The sequence below is a fragment of the Podarcis muralis genome, chromosome 3, assembly GCF_964188315.1.
Source record: "Podarcis muralis chromosome 3, rPodMur119.hap1.1, whole genome shotgun sequence".
Taxonomy (NCBI): Eukaryota; Metazoa; Chordata; class Lepidosauria; order Squamata; family Lacertidae; genus Podarcis; species Podarcis muralis.
Window position 1 is genome coordinate 99,951,354 of NC_135657.1, and position 24,861 is coordinate 99,976,214.

The 24,861-nt window shown below is 41.3% G+C and overlaps 1 protein-coding gene across 3 annotated transcripts in view; it reads right to left on the bottom strand.

Moving 5' to 3' along the window:
* Positions 1 to 1,365: 1,365 nt before the first annotated feature.
* Positions 1,366 to 24,861, bottom strand: part of KLHL29 (kelch like family member 29) — a 414,973-nt gene continuing 391,477 nt past the window's right edge. For all 3 annotated transcript variants that reach the window (XM_028722349.2, XM_077926403.1, XM_077926404.1), the window contains 2 exons: positions 19,459 to 19,603; positions 1,366 to 4,086 (listed from right to left, as the gene is read on the bottom strand). In XM_028722349.2, the coding sequence (XP_028578182.2) occupies positions 3,903 to 4,086; positions 19,459 to 19,603 (329 nt within the window). In that variant the 3' untranslated portion in view covers positions 1,366 to 3,902. The remainder of the gene's footprint in view (positions 4,087 to 19,458; positions 19,604 to 24,861) is intronic.

Below are 24,861 nucleotides of genomic sequence, written 5' to 3' on the forward strand. Positions count from 1 at the left end.
TAGGCAAGCCTACGAGACATGTAGAATTTACCTTTACCCCCGCTTCTCAGCCACTTCTGATTTTAATAACCCTTTGACTGTTTTTAAATACCTTGATTTAAAAATCAAGAATCGTAATGTTTTTCAGTTTTGAAAAATGCTCAGAAGCTTTGTTACTATCAAGTATTATATAAATTTTGATAAATGTGTGGTTAGGAACAAAATCTCTGTTCTAGCTAAACTTGTCCAGTTGTGCTATACCACCAAACCTCAGAGCACTTTGCACAATCACATTAACAACCTACCATGACAAATGTGATACAACATTCTGAGACTTCCTGCTTGATGACAGATGAGCTGTGCCAAACTGTGAAGAGTACAAACAACCTTTTAAAGGGTTGTGTGCTACTCCTGTAGTAAAGGAACGGCTGGTGTCAATAAAAGGTGAAAAGATGAGCCAATCTATGTTTAGAATTTCTAAAAGCTTTTAAGGAGATTGCTTTTGCATCTCGTAGCAGATATGTGCATATGATTCATTTATCAAGAGGCTTTCCTCCAATTTCCCAGAGGAAACCCAGAATAATTTGCACATACAAGCAAAACTAAAATGCCCTCTGCCTTGCTCATCTTACCAAGTAGTATTGACTTGTGCTGAATAAGACATCTTCTCCAGTGTTGATAAGGTTGGCAGCTCCTTCAACTCACCCTGGATGGTTTCAGCAACTGAATTGAAAACACGAGTCACTTTCCTGGTGTTCCAGTTGAGCCGTGACACAAAACAAAAATGATTTAAATGACTGCAGGTTAAGATCTCAGAGTTTCACACTGTCTGGAGACTCACATTTTCCTTTAATGAAGAAACCAGACCTAATCATCTTACAAAATGTTCCACTGCTGAAAACAGCCTGCACAGCTAGAGAGCTTCTTGGGACCAGTTTATTGTACTTGGCTGGCAATTTGTTCCCACCTAGCAATTTATAGCTAACCTACAATGTTGAACTGAACAGGCAAGAAACCAAAAACCTGTTTTAAAGTTCGCAGAGCTGTGGGTTGCAATTACTCCTCTGAGATACTGAAAATGTTTCACCAAATGGTAGAAGTGGCTTCCAATTTTAGCGTATTATAAAACAAGGTAGTACAAATCTGTGGGTATAGAAATGTTGACAAAGCTTGATAAGATTGTGGCAGAATATGTGTTCTAGAAGTTAAAGGAAAAGAATGCCAAAACAGCAGTTGTTTCAGCAGCTAGAATCCAGGTTAATTTCCAAGAGCTATAAAGGTTTTGTCACCCGTGCCTAGAAAGAAGCCTGATTAAGAACAACATAGAGTTGATCCAAGTGTTGCTGCTGGGTTTTTTAAACAAAAAATAGTCCAATTAATGCTGAATCTAGATCTAGAAATAGATTTATTTTAACAAGAACTTAACAGTAAACATATATACAGTATAATTACAGAAAACCCTGTGTTTTTAGTATTCACAGAAATAGCCAGATTTGTTGCAGTGTGAGAAAAGAAGAAAGAAATTTGGAGAAGTTGAAATGCTTAGCAGGGCTTACAAGCTAGCGCCTCCTTTGGAGGCAGACACACACCAATGCTAAAAATCAACCTGCCCCAGGCAGTGAGGAACTTGTGCGCCAGTCTTTTAGGTTCACACTTTGCACTACGGTTGACAAAAATACTTCACATCACTTTCCCCCCTTCAGAGAATAAGACAAAAACTGCATAAATTTGAACACTTGCTGTCCATTTCAGAGAGCTTAGTCATTTTATAGATTTGCTGCCTAGGTGAGCATTTATTTTGAAATATGGCAAGTTACGAATTTCATACTAGCATCTGCATTGTATAAATTTATTCTTAACAAAATAATGCAATTGGCCAGCCAGCTTATTGTATGGTTATCCAAAACTTCCCAATTTAAAAAAAAACCAAAACTTTTTTGGTATCAAAATCAGCTAGCCATTGGCTGCAGTTCCCTGGCTACTTATAAGTCAGAGTAAGGCTGTGATTCTAACCACACTTTACTGGAAAAGGTCCACTGTAACCGACGAGACTTGTTTCCAAGTTAAGGTGCAAGAGTGAGAGCAGCTCTTGCATCTGCCTTTGGGATGCTGCCACAAACAGCATCCTCCCTCCCCTTGTCCTTTTAGGGTTCAGGCAATTGCTGCATTGTGCATTTCCCTGCCCCTTCTAGCGCTGGTAATATAGCCCAGAGCAGGGAAATGTACAAAACGACACACTGTTGCATGGGAAGCATCCCAAGTGTTATCAAGAGGATGCTGGGGTTTTTTTGGATAGCTACCCATTACGTTTCCAGCGACTTACTAGGTCACGTCCCCTTGGGAGTAAAATCTCGATGTCACTGATTTCAGTGGCAAATATTTGAATGAAGATAGGATTTCGCTCTTTGATTACAGTATGTGGCATGCTGCACTTCTGATGTAAGTAAGTTTTCTTTCTAATGGCCGTGATGAAATTTGGTGAAAGAGCATACAGTTGCGCCCATTCTGTTTCTTCCTGGCTGCTGCAAAGAAAATCGGCGCTGGCTCCAAGGCTCCGGGTTCTTCATAAGGTATGTTTACTGTTAGTATCGCAACCCTGTTGTCCCAGCTTTCTCCCATCTCACCTGCTCCGCTTTACAGTTTTATAAAGAAATGTCCACGTCACAATGCTTCTCTGAATATACAATATTTTAATATACATATAAAAATATAGCCCTGCTGTGTATATACTTACAACTCTACAGAACCTTTTCCCCCCCACACCCCCTCTCTAAAGTAGGAAATAACCTGATGCGTTTCCAATTGTAGTTGTTATACCTGTGCAGTGAGAAAGCTGCAGAAGTGTTTATTCCAAGTCAAGCAGCCACCGAAAGCCTCTTGGGGAGAGAGAGGGTTTCTTTTAAGACTCCCACATATACTTGGGAAAGGGGAAGGGGCAGAGCGAGAGAGTTTGAAAAAATAGATTGGATCTTGATTCATCTGACAAAAATATAGACAGTGGCATATATCCTGGATAGTGGACTGTCGTTCAGTGGCTATCTTAAACCCCCAATAAAAGGCATTGCCTTAAATAACTGGCTCAAAATAGGGAAACCCAACACAGAATATTCATTCTAAACTTTGAATAGATAAATAAAAGTTTAATAAAAGCTCCTAGATGCCTCTTGCTTTACAGAAATTTAGCTGTCATTTTGTTCATACAGTAGAAAAACAGTAGAAAGGGAGAAACAAGCCCTCCTCACGACCACACATTCACATTGGCATACAATTTCAGAAAACCTTTTCATTAAAAGGACATGGAATGCTAGTAGACAGACAGACACACTTCTATCCCTTTATTAGCTGTGCTCTAAGGAGCCGTAATAGACATCTGCTCTGGTGGAAGACTGACCTCAATCTACGCAGTCTGTCCCATAAGTTCTATCTCGGTCATTGGTATTGAAAAGCATATGTTGGTTTTAAAAGAAAAATGTAGCAATCAAAGTGGTAAGGACACTTTGACCTTCCTTTCACATAGCCCGATGCTTAACGTGTAATAGCAAAACCTAATCAGTTGTTTTAAGAACCGAGCTTGCTCTCTAGGAGTGTTGACGCCGACTCTTCCTTTCCCCCTAGTTAAACAACGTATGGGAAATGCTATTATTGCACCTGGGTAAACCAAAACTCTGTCTGTAACAAGTGCCACTACGACATCTAGTGGCACACTTGTGTTAAGTCACACTATCGTACATAGCATGGAGCTGTCCGCTCCTTCACCAAAAGGTGAGGATGAATTTCTACATTCAATGTAGAGGTTATTCCCAATTTTAGACAGGTTGTTTGCCGGTTATTCATTTCCTCGATTTTTCTCTGTAGGACAGTTTCTTTTTCTTGCCTACTTTCCGCAGGCGACAGCCTGTTTGATATCCACGTCTTCATGGCCATCAACCACTCTGAATGTACTTTTTAATTACTACGCAGCCGTGTCGGAAGACAGGGCATGGCATATTGGGCAGAAGCGTCCATGTGTTTGTTTTGGGGTCGTAGGCTTCCATATTTCCCAGAGCAGGGCCTTCGCTGCTGACAATTCCACCCGTGGCGTAAATTTTTCCATCAAGAACCACCGCACTGGGCAGAGAGAAAAAGAGAGACATGAAGTAAGTCATATTTCACTGAAGCACTCCTTGAACCCATTAGTCCAGCCTGCTGTTTGGACAAAATGTTTACATAACTTAATTATTTCACCCAAACCCTTCTGTGCAGAAAGGCTCTCATATGGGGACAGCAACTGGTCTTGAGGACCCCCAGTGGGGAATAAATAGGGCATCCAATGTTTATGTGACTAAGGACTGCGTCACAATGTCACCAAACTGAAAAGCAAGGATTGCCTTCTCTGTGTGCTGCTGGCAACCAATGTTCCAATGGGGATGGCTAGTGGAGGGCCAAATTTGCTCCTTGCTTCTGCTGGGGGAGTTGTTGAAGACTTACTTCTAAATAAAGAAAAATGTGGCTTTTAAATGTGCTGCACAAGAACACAAGTCTTGTGTGAGGTACATGAGCACAGGATTACGGTGCATCTCCAAAGCGTGAAGAATATACACAGGGAGCATGAGCCACACACTTGCAGCATCACCTTGCAACCACATGCTGAATACAAGCAGCGGAGGGCTCTAAATCAGCATAATATTTGTGTGTGTGTGTGTGTCCCCAAGAATTTAGCAGATTGGATCTGTGCAGAAACCCCCTATTTAAATGTTACCTCAAAGTGTGTGAGCGTAATTGGCCCTGAGTTGGGGAAAGGCAAACAAAACAACCTAGCTTCCTACCATGTATAATACTTTACAACAGAGCTTTCCAAACTTTTCATGTTGGTGACACACTTTTTAGACACACATCATTTCGCGACACAGTAATTCAGTTTTCCTAGCAAACCGGAGGTTAAACTAACCCCTTTCCAGCCCTGGGGGGGAAGCGTTTGTGTGACACACCTACACACTGCAGCCGACACATTAATGTGTCGTGACACGCAGTTTGGAAAGCTCTGCTTTACAAAATGCGGAGATACTTGTGAGCATGTGATGAAGATGAGAAAAAGTTAGGAGTCACGAAGAATAAACTGAGAGGAGTGCTGAGTCATTTAAACACAATGGTGTTCCAAAACTAGAGTTCAACTGCATAAGCAATCTGAGACTGAAGGCTAAGAAACTTATAGACACAGAGGAGGAAGGAAAAAATAGAAATGGCGAAGTAAAGGACGCAACAGGTTGTTAAACTATTTGGTGAAAGTTTGATTGAAACACTAGATTAGTATGAATAGGCAAGTGGGACATTCCATTGCCCCAAGATTTCAGTGGAATCCATTGAGTGACAGTAAATTTGTGTACTTCATGAAGGAAGTGGGAAGTTGTTTTTTTGGGAGAAGTCAGAACAAGGAAGCTAGTTACTGACCACTTCTCCCAAAGACTACAGAGGTGATTGGAGACAACAGTTAGTTATTTATGTCTTCAAAGACTCTCTTTTTGCCCCTCTCACCATGCTTCCACTACACATTTGTGTTTGGAAATTAGCATCCCTCCTTCACATTTGTAAACTATTCATTAAGTGTAAGGGGGTCAGTCTGCTTTCTGAAGAGGCTGTCCCTCATCAGGTGGAAAGCACAGATGAATGCCCCATAGGCTGCTTGGTGATTATCTTCTCCTAATAGGATGAGCAGATGAAATAATTTTAACTGCTCACAGATTGGGCTGGCTGGGCTAATAAAATTCAGGAGACTGAGCACAACCTCATTTTAAGCACCATCACCTCTTGGAAAACAGAAATATCTATATGTTGCTTGACTACAACTCCCTTCATCCCTGAGCATTGGCCAGAGGAAGAATTGGACCATGATGGGTGGGGCTAAGGCCTGCTAAGACCTGCCCTGGCACAGCCACACGGGTCCTTTCTTCAGCGGCTTCATGTAAACTGTCCTTTCAGTGTCACTGTTTAGTCCAATAGTTTGTTTCTAGGATTTAAGTGAGGAAGGAATGACAGCACATATTGAAAATGTTTTCTGTTTGTTATTAAGTGCTTGAATTTGGACAACGGGGCATTTAATTTAGCATGTATTTCTGGAACTGGAACTGCTGAAAATCTGCAGAAAGCTGGTAATCAGTTAGAAAACAAGGCCTAGACGAAAGAATTGACGCTTCTTCACCAGCAGTTGTCAGACTATGCAACTCCCATGACTATTGGCCATGCTGGAAGGGATTAATGGGAACTGTTCAACATATGTGTAAACAGGTCGCACAGTTCAACATATGTGTAAACAGGTTGCCAAGCCCTGCTCTACATGCTGATATATAATGAAGTGGAGGAGGAGGAGAAAAAGTACCAGTTATTTCCCTCTAGAAAGATGCAACTTCAACACTCTCTCCATTAAAGCAACACCACTTTGGTCCCTTGCAAAGGCAATATTGGTGGCTGCCATGTGAAGACAGTAACTAGAAAAATCAGGATCCAAGTTTGTTTCTTAGTTCTATTAGTACCTGTTGTCCCATAGAGGTGAAAGGTGTGTGTGTGTGTGTGTGTGTGTGTGTGTGTGTGTGTGTGTGTGTAATTTTTGCTTTGCATCCAGACGACAAGGTCCCAAGCAGTGGGGGATACCAAGGCAGTCAGGGAAATTGTAACAGGGCTGAAGTGATTTTTGGGAAGATTTTGTCTTTTTAGAAAGAGATGGAAAGCACTCTCTACCCAACAGTGTAAAAAATAATAATACAATTTTTGACAATTCTTCAGGAAAGGGGGTGGATGACAAATTCTGAAGGTGTCTCAATCTCTCTCCTCTTTTCCAGAGGCAAAACTGTGGTTTTTTTTATTCTTCATTTCCACCCTTCCCCCTAGCCTAGCAAAGATTGCTTCAATAAAAATAGCACACAAAATATGAATACATGCCAAATGGACAGTCTGGAAAAGATCCCCATCTACTTGATCTTTCTCTGCCTCCTTGGGTTTCAAATATCTTCTGCAAGCTCTAAGTGCCCAGCAACATAGCAGGAAAGAACAAATGGGCCTCGCAAATCAAAGACGTCCCGTAACAGGAGCCCCAACTGTGTGCCTCTTGACTTCACTATAAAAAAGCTTTATTAGCAACAAGCAACTTGATGGCGTTTTTATCATGGCCCATAAGGATGAATGGGTATGATACAGTGCTGAGAAATGTGAGCCCCCAACAGAGATCCCAGCAGCCATGAACGTAAGCAGGCAACTAGCTACCATCAGGTTTGCACCTATATTATGTGGACAAAAAACTGCCCCACCTCACAGTGCTGTTTTAAGAATTACAGAAATAATGATCAGAAAGCGCTTCCCAGCTGCTGCTCCAAAATGAGTCAGCCACTGCCCCCCAAGGGATTGGAAGTGAGCAAGCATTACCTGGAGTGAGTAGGCGTTCGTCTCTGCCAGCTCACTTGCAGAGTCTCCTGTCAGAATTACGGGCACCAGCCTATGCCTAGCTGGTGTGAATAGGGTGGTAAGACTGCTGCCTGGGCTGAGAGTTGCCTGACAAGGAGGGCACCATTGGCCGTTGTAGTTACAGGGCTGGATGTATCATCAGTTGAAATCAAAATTTGCCTCGCTGCAGCTAGTGCCACCCTAGACAGCATTAACCAGCATTGATATGTTCTGTCGCTACTTGTAATGTTCTCAAAGAAAAAGGAAATGACATCGGAGGTGCATATTATAGTGGGGGAAAGATATAGGCACCAAGTATGTTTCAAGAGCATCGCCAAAGCATGTGCCATCAGGACGCAACATCATCAAAGCTAGAAGTCAGGTCATTCGTTATTCAGGTCTAGAAATTCCCCACATTACTTTCTCACGCATGCACTTTTGGGGTGGGGCAACTGGTTCTAAATTTGGTTCCTGTGTTTTGTTTTTGCAGGGTTGGTGTTTGTTAAAATGTTTAGTTGGGGTTGGTGGTTACAAAATAAACTGCTTATTATTGTTATATTATTATTGTTATTCTTGGTTTCTACTGATTTATTGGTTTGTTTGCTGCTCGTATAGGATATTTTGTTTTTTAATGTCTGATGCTTTGTTGTATATATGTTGTAAGTCGTCCAGAGTTGATGGGCAAACCCAGCAAGATGGCTGGTATATAAATTTTATTATTATTTGTCAGTGAACTGACTTTTCTGCTTGAGAACCCAGTGCTAATTCCTGCAAGGGAGTTATTGTCTGGACACAAAAGTGCTCTAAATCCATTGATTTGATTAAGCAGGAGCTGTTCAAATCTAGGAACACTGTTCAAAGAGAAGAAAGCAGTGGTTTACAAAATGTATACTTTTCGAGAAAGACAGATCTACAAGTTTAATGCCTGTCTCTTGGTGGAAATTATGTTTAAATTAAAGCAAGTGCGAAGCTGTAATGTCCTCTACCTTTCTGTTTTATTTGGGGGGCATAGTGATTGGGGTATTTTGGAAATCTGAACAGTGCAAAGAATCTGGCATCCACAGACAGAGGCTGAAGCAAAACTTAAAACTCCCTTGTTCTGAAATGCCATCAGTGAAATATAAGAACTTGGGAATGCTGTCTACGGTTTTGACACTATAAAGGCCAAGTCTGAGGAGAATATCACTACTCTTTCTTCAAAAAATACAAATATTTTATGCATACTGTTCATACTACAGTGGAACCTCGGGTTGTGAACATGATCCGTGTGGGAGGCACATTCGCAACCCACAGCGCCGTGTCTGCGCACACGTGGGACACGATTCGGCGCTTCTGCACATGCACAAAGTGTGATTTATCGCTTCTGCACATGCACCAAAACCCGGAAGTAACCCATTCCGGTACTTCCTGGTTTTGGCGCGTCTGTAACTTGAACACATGTAACCCAAAGTGTCTGTAACCCAAGGTAGGTAAAGGGACCCCGGACCATTAGGTCCAGTTGTGACCGACTCTGGGGTTGCAGCGCTTATCTTGCTTTATTGGCCAAGGGAGCCAGCGTACAGCTTCCGGGTCATGTGGCCAGCATGACTAAGCCACTTCTGGCGAACCAGAGCAGCGCACGGAAAACGCCATTTACCTTCCTGCCAGAGCGGTACCTATTTATCTACTTGCACTTTGACATGTTTTCGAACTGCTAGGTTGGCAGGAGCTGGGACTGAGCAGGGATTTGAACCGCCGACCTGATCGGCAAGGCCTAGGCTCTGTAGTTTAACCCACAGTGCCACCCGCATCCCGTAACCCAAGGTACCACTGTACTAAATAAGGTTGTGGTAGTTGTTCTTTTTGCGATTTTTGATCAGCTGCTTTTGTCAACATTGACAAAATTTATCAAAATTGTCTATAGCATCCTTCCCCAGCCCGGTGCCCACCTGATGCCACTGACTCCAAATTCCATCCATCCCCAGCCAGCACTGCTAATGGTCAGGGGTGGTGGTGGTCATAGCCCACATCTGGGCAACATTTGGAGGGCACCAGGTTGACTACCAACCCCACTCTACAGTAATACAGAATAGCTTTATATCATATAATAGGGAGGTCAAAGGAAGAAGCGGGAAGTACAAAAGTCCTGAGAGATGTTTTGCACCTGCAGTTCAATTTGAAAGCTACACATCCATTAATTATCAGCCTTCCATGATCTTGCTTCACGTTTCTGCCGTTTCAAATCCAGGTGAGTTCCCAACAGACATTAACATTGTTGTTTCAATGAGGAACATTGCATGGTATGCATTGAACAATGGACTACACACATGGCAGCGGCAGAGGAAGCAAAAATATGGGAGCTTAACTGGGCAGGCTATAAATTACTGAGTGACAGTTCTGCTTGGGTACTGGCTTTTAAGAGGATTCCTGCAAGGTCTTTCATTAGTGACCACTGAAAGCTACTTTTTTGTGCGATAAAACTAGCACTTCCAGTGTAGAATGCTCATCAGCGTCTGGTGAGGTGTTTTTCCTTGATGCTGAATCATCAGTATCAGGTTCACCTGGATCATCTGCGGCTGGTTATGTCTCAGTGGAATTCCTTGCACTGGCACCAAACATTCTTTACAGCCAAACCTCCTTTAGAAGCTTACTGCTGAGAGAACTTTTGCGATCTCAGTTTGACTTGGCCGTAAACATTAATCCTTGTCTAGATACAACATTTAAATGAGGAAATATCTTCTCTAGCTGTCCTTGAGGCTATAAAAGAATGTTTAAATGACTAAATTAGCATGCTCCTATACACCACATTCTTCCTAATTCTCGCAACTAGTTTTAGTAACTGAAAACTGGCACGGCGCCACACACACACTAATTTATCTGGAGCTCCTCCAAAGAGCTGTTAAAAAACAAGCCAGAGATTTCCTTTTAAAACTTTCCTTTTAGTGTATTTACAAGAAAAAGCCACCCACAAATATTCCTGTGAACTCTGACCACCCAGGAAGAGGAAATCCAAGCTTCAAAATTTCTGAATTCTCTCTCTTATCATCTTAATTCTATGCCACCACCCGCTTCTGTGTTGTAAAAATTCTGAAACACCACTGTCTGTGCTGAAAGGCAAGGAAACCCTGTAGCTATTGCTTCTGCCTAGTAGTCTCCTTCAAGATGTGAATGCTGCAAGGTATTCCCCACCTTCCTGTTTGCAACCCTTTCGTGCCCACTTGTATTTAATATTTTGCACTAATGCGTAGGCACCCATGATCTACTTCCAAAGCAATGTTCACATTAGCTTGATAACAGGCATAGAGAGTAATCATTTATGCATTTTGCTGTGCTGTTATGCCAGTGTTTTCCCCTTGTGTATGCTGGAGTATCCACTAATACAGATACGGCAATCATTTAACCCTCAGCTGCTCTACAACAGCCACGACTCCAGCAAAGCCTTTCCTAAGCCTCATTCTCCCCACCCAAATCGCCACCCCACCCCCCTTTTCAGTTCCTGTCTTGTCTCAGTCTTACCCTATGCCCTGGTCTTGCCCACATAATGCAAGCCATCTGGAAAGAGATTGCATCTGTGTGATACACATATCAATGTTAAACAGTGTTTGCTGTGGTGACAGAGCAGCCTTGGAGGTGCGTCAACTAGGAAGTGTGCCTGGTTCTCATACCAGCTGACTGCATGGCTCTTTGCCACATAGTTCATTTGTGTTTGAGGTCACCGCAGTACATCTGAGGATGGTGGCAATTGACAGAGTCTACCCATACTTCACCACCACCATTATATACTGCAGGAGTCGGCAACCTGTGGCCCTCCTGGACATGCTACTGAAGGGAGTTGGAGTCCAGCAATAGCTAAGGGTCAGAACGATGGGAGTTGGAGTCCAATAGCATCTAGAGCACAATAGGTTCCCCACCCTTGTTCTAGTGCAATCCCAATGGTGGTGATGTTGCAACAGTCATTGGACCTCAACGCCCTATACTCACTGACTGGCAGAGCAGCTCTTGGGAGTAGCATCCTAAATTGGCTATTCAAAACAAACACTACACCAATTTGGGTAGGCTGACAGCTGCATTTTAGAATACTAGATGGATGGCATAGCTTCCTTTTTAAAAATCCCATTTTCACACCTCATTTTTGAGTGGTTTTAATTGTATACCACTTTGAGATTTGGGGGAAAGAGGTATTTAAAATAGTATCAATTAAGTGAAATGGTGTATATCATAGGTGCCCTTGCCTTTGTATTAACTAGGAGTGCTGACTCGAACTCTCTGGGGATCTGGCCGCAGCCTACAGACATTTTCGTTAGTATCATTTATATAAGTGACTAAAATACATTTAACTATTAACAAATTACAAAACCACGAAACGAGCAGAGGGGAAATCTTTGCGCTAGATGGAAGACATTAAGAGCAGCAGAAACGTTAAAGTACATGATAATTAATGTAGATGAATCAAAGGAGTGAGGCAGAACTTAAAAGGAATAATGTTGATGAGTAACGTTCATCACACTTGCACACCTTTCACCCACCCCCAAAACATACCTGCAAATGCTCCCTGGCTGCTCATTCTCTCTCATTTACCCACAAGGGACCAGGATGATAGATGCAAAGGTGACCTATTTTTCCACGGAGAGCCAGTGTGGTGTAGTGGTTAGAGTGCCAGACTAGGACTTGGGAGACCAGGGTTTGAATCCTCACTCTGCCATTAAGCTTGCTGGGTGACCTGGGGCCAAGCCAGTAACTCCCAGCCTAACCAACCACACAGAGTGGTTATGGGGATTAAATGAAGAGGGGGAAGAACCATGTATGAGCTCCTTGGAGGAAAAGGTGAGCTATAAATGCATTAAATTAAGCACCATCCCATTTTCTAGTTCACCTTTGCGTAAAAAGAACATAGAATGTGTTTCCTATGCGTAGTCATAGCCTGGTTTGTTTAGGATTCAGGCAGCATGCAAATAGACCTGGGTAGCAAGAGATTGCTCACAGGGCGTCATCAGCAGCCATGAGCTAGCGTGAGCAATGCTCCCAGGGAAGATAATTTAGAACCAGCAATTCCCAGCTGAAGGTACCTTTTCCCTCCTCTGACAGCTAGCCTGGCAGATTTGTCATCCGGTCCTTCCAAATGGAACTCCTTAATAAAAAACGGAGGTTCAGGCTATACCGCACAATAACAACAGTGTGTGTATGTGAGATTTTTATTTCCTTTTTTTTAAAAAAAAGGTTTGTTTCTGAACAGCAAAGCATGGCGAGTGCTTTGCTTCACTAATAGGAGCTGCTAGCCCCCACCGTGGGCTACTGATCTCCAGCTAACTCATTTCCTTATTATTACAAAATCAGGATAAGCTGGAGGCATTGCAAAAGGTAAAAGTAGACGGCTTGTTGAGAGTGAGTGTGTAATCCCCATATGAATTGTGCTAGGGAACACCAGTTCTTAACAGATACCGGGTGTTGCTCAAGAGTAGCATTGCCATATGAAGAAGAGGAGGAGTTTGGATTTGATATCCCGCCTTTCACTCCCTTTAAGGAGTCTCAAAGCAGCTAACATTCTCCTTTCCCTTCCTCCCCCACAACAAACACTCTGTGAGGTGAGTGGGGCTGAGAGACTTCAAAGAAGTGTGACTGGCCCAAGGTCACCCAGCAGCTGCATGTGGAGGAGCAGAGACGAGAACCCAGTTCCCCAGATTACAAGTCTACCACTCTGAACCACTACACCACACTGGCTCTCTTTTTCATGGGTATATAAAATGAGAGTCCTAGCGATCCATAGTTGGAAGTCAGCAAATGTGTCCTCTTTTTTGCTCTTCAAAATACAGCATCCCTACCAAGAACCCACAAATTCTTCTCCGCCCCCCCCCTTTATTGCATTTACACCTGAGCTTTTTCTTCATGTAGCTGAAGGTGCCACACATGGTTCTTGCCCTCCTCATTTTATCTCCGCAACAACCCTGTGAAGCAGGTTAGGCTGAGAGGCAGTGACTGGCCAAAGGTTTTTAATCTTTTAAAAGATTATTTAGGTAGTGGGATCTACATCAGTGGGTTTCAGCTCCCTGTTTTAATTCAGGTTCATATAACATTGCCGCTTGGCCCCCTGCTGTAGGAAGAGGCGACCCTTTGCAGCCTCCATGTAGTTGAGGCCAGAGCATCGATGCTCCCCATTTCTATGCATCCTGGGAAAATAACATCCTTGGGATTTTAAGATAGTGCTTTGGCCCTCCAGATGTTGAACTACGGCTGGCACCATCCCAAGCCTTTGGCCACGCTCGCTGGGGCAGAGGGGAGCTGTAGTTCAGTAACTAACATGACTGGCTGCCGAGACCATATTACAACGGTCCTGAAAGACCTACATTGGCTCCCAGTACGTTTCCGAGCACAATTCAAAGTGTTGGTGCTGACCTTTAAAGCCCTAAACGGCCTCGGCCCAGTATACCTGAAGGAGTGTCTCCATCTCCATTGTTCAGCTGAGGTCCAGCTCTGAGAGCCTTCTGGCAGTTCCCTTATTGCAAGAAGCGAAGTTACAGGGAACCAGGCACAGGGCCTTCTCAGTAGTGGCACCCGCTCTGTGGAATGCCCTCCCATCAGATGTCAAGGAAATAAACAACTATCTGATTTTTAGAAGACATCTGAAGGCAGTCCTGCTTAGGGAAGTTTTTAATGTTTGATGTTTTATCGCTTTATTATTAATAATATTCTGTTGGGAACCACCCAGAGTGGCTGGGGTAATAATAATAATAATAATAATAATAATAATAATAATTATAGCATCTTAAGAAGCAAAGGTCCCCAACACATGTTTTAAGAGGAAACAGTGTACTGCCTTCAGTCCTTGGGTCCAGTTATGCTGCTTCTATTTTGGAAGTCCACTTCTAATTCTACATAACTTTGGCTTAACATTGTCATTTTAAAAAATCCCTGATATTAATATCTGTTGAAAGTCCATTACATCATTATCGTAGTTGAGCAGAGGTTACTGCTATGTGAGAAAGGAAAACAAAAATGTAAACAATGCTAACTGCTGCAAACATTTCAATGGACATTTAAGTATTGTTGTGCACATGTTTTTACTGGAGGGGTAGAATTTGTTTATTCCTTCCATTCTGAACATACAAATGGGATTGTTTCAAACTGCTGCAGTTTTTTTTTGGCAGAGGGACATTATGAAGTTTGTCTGGCAGGGCAAAAAGCCCCGAATAAAATTTAAAATATTAACAGATGCAAAGGAAAGAGGGGGATTTGCCCTGCCGGACTTAAGGTTGTATTATGAAGCTGCATCCCTCTGCTGGATGAAAGATTGGTTTTTGCTAGAAAACACTGATGTCCTAGATCTGGAAGGGTTCAACAATGCTTTTGGATGGCATGCATATCTGTGGTACGACAAGGTAAAGTCTCATAAGTTATTTAAAAACCATATTGTCAGGAAATCTTTGTTTATTGTCTGGACTAAATACAAGGACTTACTCGAAAACAAAACTCCGAGGTGGCTGTCACCAATAGAGGCTAAGGCCACAAAAATACTTAATATGGGGGGTGGCTGGGCAAAATACTGTGAAATAATAGAAAAAGTAGGGGACACTTGGAGGTTGCAGAGCTTTGAAATATTGAAAGGAAAGGTGCGAGACTGGTTTCATTATGCCCAAATTTTAGAGATTTTTAAAAAGGACAAAAAAATTGGTTTCCAGGAGGAAAAATCAAAATTAGAGTTAGAACTACTTGAACCTAAGACGAAAGTGCTTTCAAGAATGTATAACTTGTTGCTTAAATGGAATACTCAAGATGAGACAGTTAAATCAGCCATGATAAAATGGGCACAAGATATTGGACACAACATTATGTTTGAAGACTGGGAAAGGTTATGGACCACCGGTATGAAATTTACGGCATGTAGTGCCTTAAAAGAAAATATTATGAAAATGATGTACAGGTGGTACATGACCCCAGTCAAACTTGCAAAGATATATCATTTGTCTGATAATAAATGTTGGAAATGTAAGGAGGCTGAAGGAACATTCTTTCACCTCTGGTGGACATGCCCGAGGGTGAAGGCTTTTTGGGAAATGATTTATAACGAGTTGAAAAAGGTATTTAAGTATACCTTTCATAAGAAACCAGAAGCCTTCCTCCTGGGCATTGTGGGCCAGAGAGTGCTAAAGAAAGATAGAACTTTCTTTCTATATGCAACTACAGCAGCAAGAATCCTTATAGCCAAATACTGGAAAGCACAGGAGTTACCCACACTGGAAGAATGGCACACGCAACTGATGGACTACATGGAATTGGCTGAAATGACCGGCAGAATCCGAGACCAGGGAGAAGAAGCAGTGGAAGAGGACTGGAAAAAATTTAAGGACTATTTACAAAAACATTTTAAGTTATATGAATGTTGAGAATTTGCTAAGTTTTGAGAAAAACAAGCTTCAGTATTGAGATTCGGAAATGATTGAAACTAAGTTATGTTTGAGAAAAGTTTAACTTTTAGAGTAAATAATTAGATGAAAATACAAATACACATGAAACAAGGTTTTAATTTGCTGTTGATTTTTATTGTAAAGAAAGCAGGGATGGAGGATGTGGGGAAGTCCAGTTGATGTTGAAAAAGGATCTGAAAAAGTGAATCTTTTTCTTTTTTGTTTTTTTACTTTGTAAAAAAAAAAAAAAAAAAAGCTCTTGTTGTGTTATTGACGATGTATTAATGTTGTACTTTGACCCTGGAAAACAAAGCAATAAAAAATATTTAAAAAAAAAAAAAAAAACAAACTGCTGCAGTTTTGTCAGTGTGTGTGTGTGTGTGGGGGGGGGGGAATATGTTTATCAAATGTTGGATAAAGTCTGCCATTAGTGGCCAGATCCCAGTCTATCAAGTGATCTTGGCCAAAGAACTGTAGTATTAAAGGCCTTTTACATGAAAGTAATTTAAATGTGGTTAAAGAAAAATTGTTTAAAAAATAAAAAAAGATCCCACATAATTAATGCAATGAATTACCAAGGGAGGTTATGTCAGTTGTACTGCACTGTTTGCCTCTGGTTTACAATCTTGAGAGAAAAAATATAATTAACTACTGCCTGGACACAGTGGGGTTCTCCTACATTCAATTTCACTCTTGTTAACACAGAGGAACAATGAAAATCTGTAATTAGCACAGAAGCAGCAGGAACGTAGTAGCTTTGGCTGGGATTTGGCCTGTAATTTTTTTAAAAAAAATATGTAATGTAATGTTAGCTCCATGACAAGATTCTCTTGGCAACCAAGAGAGGGCACTCTTTAAATAAAAAAGGAGAGTCAAATATATAAATTCTGTTTGTGATGTATGGTTAAATACTAGCTTTATTGCCCATTCTACCTCCATTGCTGCTGCTACTAATAGAGGACTTTTGCTTAACTCATTGACTAAGTATTGCAGGTATGATGAATATTGGGATAAAGATCTAAGTAAGTTACTGGAACAGATGAAAGAAAGTCAGGTTGCCACTGGTACCCTTGCCTCAGGATTCTGAAAACTATTAAGGAAGGTTATTACATACCCTCCAACATTTCTCTGATGAAAGTAGGGACATCATATTCAATAATAATAGTAATATTTTTATTATTTATACCCCACCCATCTCACTGGGTTGCTCCAGCCACTCTGTGTGGCTTCCAACATACATAAAAACATAAAAATAAACACTGAAAAACTTCCTTATACAGGGCTGCCTTCACATACCGTCTAAAATTACTAATCTCCTTGGTTCGGGGGTCACATAACTCCATACTTTCCATCATTTCTCTGATGAAAATAGGAACGTCCTAAGGGAAAGCGGGACATTCTGGAATCAAATCAGAAACCGGGACGGCTTCTGTAAATCTGGGACTGTTACTGGGAAATAGGGACACTTGGAGGGTCTGTTATAGTCTATCTGATAGGAGCTGCAGCCTCTATTAGGACTGCTGAAACCAGCAAAAGTAAGACGAGCGCCTTCCGAAAAGTTAAGATGCATTAAACTTTAGCCTCCATTCCAGACTTTTTCCTTAGATCTCAACTCAGAAAACTTTTGTATGCCATACTTGCTCTCAGGTCTCATTCAGGCCTAATGCTACACTACATCTTAGAGTTACGAGAATGCACTACACATTAGGCTTGTGCGCTCCCAGCTCCCCTTCTTCTCTCTCCTGTACTTCAGATTTTCTGTTGTTTCCCCTATACCGATTGAAACACTTTACTCACTTTACTCAGCAGAAAGCTACCTACATGGAAATCACTATATACAGGCTTCACACCATTTCCTATACTTATAGCATTTCCGTATGGCAAAAAGTGCCAAATAATTTTGTCAAAGGTGATGCACTGTAAAAAAATAAATGGCATATTTTGTATATATTGACCATTGCAAGGGTTCTCTATTCTAAGAGCATGGAAAAATGCTTATAAGCCAACTTAAAATATTTAATTTTTAAAAGTCTGAGAACTATCAAATCAGGGACACTAAAAAATGGAGAACATTATAATGAAAAATGGAATTGTGAATAACCGTTTATTCTTGTACAAAGTGATCATGTTGTGGGAAAGCTCTATTGGTGTAAATAATCAAGTTTTCTGGTTTTAATATTGAGTATTTATAAAAATTAATAATTAAATAGTGTTATAAGCATGTCTAATTTTATGCATATGCAGTTTATGATGTATAAAAATGTTATAACCCCATTCCAAAGACTTAACGCACATGTATTGTGGATTTTGTGGATTAAAGCTCACTTTACCAGATTAATGAAATGTCTACTAAATTAATTGGCTTACATATACATAGGTTAAAAGGGAAAAAAGTTTAATACAGTTGGAACAAAAGGCAAATAATAATAATTGCAATTTGTAACAAAGCAGAGATTGCCTATGCCTGCCAGATGGGAAATTAATCCTAAATGGGAATCAGCTCTGAGCTGTCCAGAGAACAAACTGGCTCTTCCCCTGACATTGTACAACAGGGATGCCAGATTTCATCTTTCTCTAACATGCTGTGACATAAACAGCAATCCATGAGGTCAGTGATGTGCTTGCATTAAAGCTCTATTCACAGCTTTGATACAAGTGTTAAGCATGGGACAAAACGGTAACACTTTCTTCTGCCTTGCTCACATTTAATGTGAGATTCTACAGGTTCCATGAAAAAAGTGTGTTTTGTCCTCGGTCCCAAACACAAACCTGCTGTCACAAATATTGCAGAACGCACATCACTGGAACTTTGTTTATCTGAATTTAATTGATGCATCTCATATTAATCTTTAAGCAGCAGTTCCCCCCTGATTTTCTAAACATTCTAGATGTCCTTCAGGGCATTTTGGTGCATAACATGGGTAAGCAAGATAAGCTCGCGACTTATATGTAACTCACAAAGCTTCCTTCAGCCTTCACAGTCCTCCTCTGCTTCCAGATAGTGGTTCACCTGCAGTCATTTTGGTTAACCACTATAGAGTGATTTTTATAAGAAGCAACACTTGGTCGACGTGTGTCCATCTTATGCTAACCCCTATAACGTGGGTATCACTAGCTGTGTTTCAGATTTGGACAAAACACATGCACACCCAAGTCTGGCCTCCAGACCATTCCAGTTCTTAAGTATACAGTACAGTGGTACCTTGGTTTCAGAAGAGCTTAGTTTATGAACAACTTGGATTAAGAACGCTGCAAACTAAAGAAGTAGGTGTTTTGGTTTGTGAACTTTGCCTTGGAATAAGAACATGTTTCGCTTCCTGTTGAGTGTGTTCCATTTGTAAATTGAGTCCCCCGCTCCTATGGGAAAGCATGCCTTGGTTTAAGAACACTTTGGTTTAAGAACGGACTTCCGGAACGGATTAAGTTCATAAACCAAGGCACCACTGTATATAACAGGGCCTGTCAGTCTCACAACAGAGAGATCTTGATGTCGAGATACCAAGGGAAAGGATTTAGAGTGATCATAGCCAGGTAATATTTCTATTAGTGTAGCCCAGAGAACACTAAAAGTCTTAAACACACATGCACTCCCATTCCCACCTTAACGTAATAATTTCCTCCAGAAGAAAAAAACATATTGAGGTGCTAGTAATTCAATTGTTTTTGTGTGTGTGTGTGTGTTTGGTCTCACCTGCAGAACTGCCTGGAGTGGTTCATGTTGGGGCCTGCTTTGATATTGCCTTTTTCTGGGTCATAGATGGTGGTCGCTCGTGCATAGGCTCCTCCAAGAATAAAGATGAAACCATTGAGAGTGACTGCAGGAGCATATTTGTTATCTGTCAACGGAAACCAACACAGAGATCAGTTTACAAGCTTGGCGCGAGAATCACTTTTTTTTATTTATAAATTCCCCTTATTTATAGATAAGTCACGTTTCTTGAAACCTCCAAGGCCAGAGAAAGAAAAATGAGGAAGTATTTTTGTTGCCTTCGTTGCTGTTTTTGTTCTTCACTCCTAAACTTCTCAAAGGCACTTTTAAAAGTTGATTGGTCCTCCCCATTCCTAGCACACACCAGCCTGCAATCCAGGATTCCTTTCCCCTTCCCATCTAAAATTATATATTCTTGTCTTCAACATATTCCTCACCTAAGTATGGTCCTCTGAAAGCACTTCTTTGTAGCTTAAACGAGCATGTCAAATTGTTTCAAAACTGCAGCACATTTCAATACAACATTATTAATTCCCAAGCAGCAGATTCATACAGAAGTCTTCTCTGGTTGAAAATAGTGTTTATTTTGAATATTCCATCCTTTGCCTATAGGCGAGTCTATATCTGCTTTCTCATCCCACCCAAGGCACAATTTTTAACATCTATTTTTCCCCGCACACTGAGAGCTCAGCAGACAAGAACAGCTAGCCAGAGCAGCTGTGCTGGCAACAGCTAATGGGAGATGCAGTTTGAAACATCTGGAGGACATCAGTTTGGTGAAAGCTGGGCTAAGACATCTTTGGTTGATCAACTGGTGCTAGGACTGCTCATGTATTCATCTGTGTCAAAGTGAATGCATGGATGGGGGAGCAGGACCGGTGTACAAGCACAAGTACTGCTTACCGATTCACCTGAAATAGGGATTTTCATGTGTGCATCCTTCTAAAAGTGAGCATGTGGAGGAGGCAGCTGATGTTGCCTCTACTTGTTGACCTCCAGCGATTCATCATTCTTTAAAGCTCAACGTCTGACCACACTTGAAACTTCCATCTGGAAGGGTCTGAGAAGTCTGTAATGAATCTGTTTCTGCTAAGGTTTCTTTCTAGGGGTGCTGCAGTTTAATGCCAATAAATCACCACCAGAACTTCTAAGAGGTATCTAAGTCAGGAACACTAAATTATTTCTTAATCCAAACAATCTGCCCTTACAGCATATGCACCAGAACAGTAAACGAACACAGAGAGCTTTCCAAGCTCTTTCTCTAGTGACTTACTCAATGTGAAGACACATGTACACACTGGAAACTGGCTCCCCGCTGCTTGCAATGCAGTAAGGTGAGAGCACAGAATGCATTTCCATGGATTCACATTGTTTTTCAATGCTCCAAAGATAGCTTTATGTCCAGTATCCTTTCTATATAAATTATGGTAGGGCTCAGTATACACTAAAGCAGTCTTCCGCAACCTGGTAACTTCCAGATGTTTTGAAGTACAACTCTCATGCATCTAAGGCAGCATGGTCAGCGGTCGAGGAATATAGCCCAACAACATGTGATTGATTGATTATATGCATATGCCACTTTCCCATAATGAGTTGTGCTCAAAGCGGCTTATAGCAAACCCTCAAAACATCAAAATAGAGAACACTGGAAATATAAATACACAAAATACTGAAAATCTCACTAAATTCAAAATAACAAAAAATAAACAATTTAGCAAACAATAAATTCAACATCACGAAAAAGAAACCATCTAGGCTAAAGTACATAAATTCATTTTTTTAAAAAAATATTTTTTATTGAGTTTCTTTTCTTAGGTTCCTAAACACAAGATAACAATAAGAAAGTGCAAGAAACAAATACAAAAAGAAGTAATAAAAAACAAAAAAAGGTTATTTCTGTCCAACTTTCAATAGTTTTTTCAATATTCCAGGTGGACTTCCCCACATCCTCCGGACCCTGCGTTCTTTGCAATAAAAGTTTCAGCAATTTGTTATAAAGTACATAAATTCAAAGCAAAACGAAAAGCCGGCAAAAATGTTTTCATCTTGCTGCACTCTTAAAATACAGTCTGGAGGGGAGGGCTAGAGGGCATTCATCTGGCTCCCCCATCTGACAGCAGCAAAAGGCAAATGTCGGGGAGAGCAACAATGGTAAGTCTCTTTCCCAACCCCCTGGAAGTATTATTTAGGTAAAGTATGATTATTTAGGGAAGTTTTTAATGACTGATGTTTTAATGTATTTTTAATCTTTGTTGGAAGCTGCCCAGAGTGGCTGGGGAAACCCAGCCAGATGGGTGAGGTATAAATAATAAATTCTTATTCTTACTACTGTACTACCACTACCAACTGTTGGAGCAGGTCAGCACATTAGAGTAGATTGCACTAACCGCCACCCAATAAATCCATGTTTTTCTGCCAGGAAAGGTTAAAGTCTCATGCTCATAAAAATGATATGCACAGTCTGCCATGGTTGCCAATATTTAGGTTTTTTTAGAGTATTTTGGCAATGGTAGATGGTTGGAAGGAAGAGGTAGTGTGAGCTGTTCTGGGTGGGACCAGGACAATCAGAGAATGAGGAGCATATGCCTCGGAGCGAGACAGAAAGCACTGCAGGGCGCAGAAATCCATGACCCCAGCCTTCTCCAGGCAGCAGATCCCGTTTACTCCTTTTAAGTCTGCAACTTGAAGATCCAGAACTTTGATTGCAAGGAAATCAAATTTCACCTCGGGTTTGTTTCAGCATGGTGCGTAAGAGGATGTACGTAATATAAACAATCCTCTTTATATGCAAGGCTAGTCCAAGATATTTTGCTGCCTGAGGCAAAGTCAAGGTGGTGGCCTTCTCGTATTCCAGGTACAGAGGCCAGCCAGACTTGAGAACTGAATCTTGACTTCAACACTAGAGGCAGGACAGCATCCTCCACCACATCCAATGACTGCAGGATAGCTTAAGGCAGGGGTCGATAACCTAAGGCCCATGGGGGTCATTTAACCTAAGGTTACCAGACCAGTCCCCGGACATCAGTCCCCATACAAAATCCATTGAAGTTGAAAAGTGCCCCCAGATTCATTGAAAAAAATCTGGTAACCAAAGTTTAACCAGCCCCTGAGCCGCCCCCGAAACAGGAAGAGGCCAAATGCACACACAGGTCTGTCCTCCAGCCTCTCGATGTCACACGCTACCTCCTGGCAGTTGCCTCGTTCCAACGATATGTTTTCCCTTGTGTTTCTTAATGCAAACAGATCCAATTACTTTAAGAAGAGAATGGCTGCTGTCCACCGTAAATCTTCTTACAAAGCACAAACCATTAAGAAATACATTTGAGCACGTGGTAAGCACACCATGTACCGTATTTACTCGCGTCTAATGCACCATCGAATCTAATGCGCACCTCAATTTTTCACAACCTTGAAACCAAAAAAAGTATTAGCTGGCAAATGTAAACCTTCCATTGACTCCAATGCACACCTTAATTTTTGCAACGTAATTTGGCCAAAAAATGGTGAGCATTAGATTCGAATAAATACGGTATGTCAGGGTGTGGAAGCTGTGGCCCTATGGACATTGCTGGACTATCAGCTCCAGCCACAGATGACCCATCTCTAATGTACACATACATGAAGCTGTTTTTCTAAACTAGACTTCCGTTTGCTTCTCACTTAAGTCAAGGTATATGTGAGAACATGATGCGCATCATTCATATATTGGATTTAGGAGTAAGTCATGCTTTGGCAAAGATGGACTTGGGTATTTCAAATTTCAGTCTCCAGGTGACGTTACATCTCTGGGCATGTGCGAGAAAGATGATATCTTGTGTATCACTCAACACCAATCTCCCTCCTCACAGGACTGTGTGGAGAGAGAGAAATTACAAAAGACAAGAGCCCACTGCTAGATAAACTACACACAGAACACATAAATCAAAAGCATAAAAACATCAATGAGGAGAACGCTGTGTGATTCCTTAAAAAGATAAACAGGGATTGAATCACCAAAAAGATAAAAAGCAAGTAGTTGGTGTTTCCCCCCCTCAACTACACCATGACTAAAATTTGACAGTCTTCTGAGTATCCCATTCTTTCTTTGCTGCTTGCAGAAATCAAAACTGCCTATGTCTGTTTTTGTTATTGACACAAAGAGCTCTCTCATGTGTGAACCCTCCTCGTATGCCGATCACATTTTCACAGACTCTTTTGAGCTAACACGACTTTTTGGAAGACACATTAATCTAACAAAAGAAATCTTGAAACTTAACCTCAAAAGTCCACAGGGATATTCTTCTGGGCTACCTCAAGGCAGAAACAATAGCTCCTCAGGAGGCCAATTCCCTGCCTTCATATGCCTTTGTTGTATATAAGAAAGAACATCTCCCTTTGGTGTTTTAATAGCAGAATTTTGCTTTCATTTCTTATAAGCAGTTAGCATGGGTTCTCTGATTCCTTTGTAGAGAGCTAGCATTATGCTGGTTTGGATATCCTATAACTGTTTCTAATGTTCAGCCCATGTGCTTCCCCCAATTTCAGCTCTCTTGAAGAAATTTCTTAGGAAACAGTGAGAGGGAATGAGATCTCACTTCTTGCTTTTAGGAAGGAAGAATAGTTTATAAAATGACCTCTGGTCAGGACTTTTAGATTGCAAAAAAAATGTGAGCAGGGCCAGAAAGACAGCACATTTTTCCTTCTTTTTTTTCTTTTCTTTTCTTTTTTTTTTTTTTGCTATTGTGGTATACAGTGAACCCCCACGGATGCTCCAGATGGGACTATCCCATTTTTAATTTCTTCACAAAATTATGTCCACTTTCCTGGGAGAAAGCCCCATGGAACACTACGGGCCCTACTTCTGAGTATAGGATTACAATGTAAGGCACGTTAATATTAAAAGGCTTTGCAGTATCTATCTTAAGTTGCCCTCCCAACAAATTACACATCTCTATTACTGCCACTGAACAAGAGGGCGAGGGAGTGAATTGGAGCACAATTCAGAGCCCCTCAATCCAGACTTAACCCTTTACTTAGCCCTTCTGTTATTTTAGGCATTCAGTTGGGAAGTATGCGTCAGGTTCCTAATTGTCAATAGGCAATAACCATAGTGTCAAAGTGTAAAGTTTAGGGAGCTGAAGTCCTACAAAGCGTTTCCCACTGGTGTCAAGTTGGTTTGGAGCTTTGGGAGCCAAGTGAAGGAATTTCAGCAAGCTTTCCCCCCAATCAGTTTTCTACTTTCATAGATTGCTTTTACTAAATGATTGCTGCGGCTCTCTCTATTTAAAGTAAATAATCTGAACTGCACCGACATTTACAATGGAAATTGTTTAAAGAGGATTATGCTGATTATCCCTCCAATGCATCCAAAAGTAAGCACTCTGCACAACCCCAAATATCTGCTCT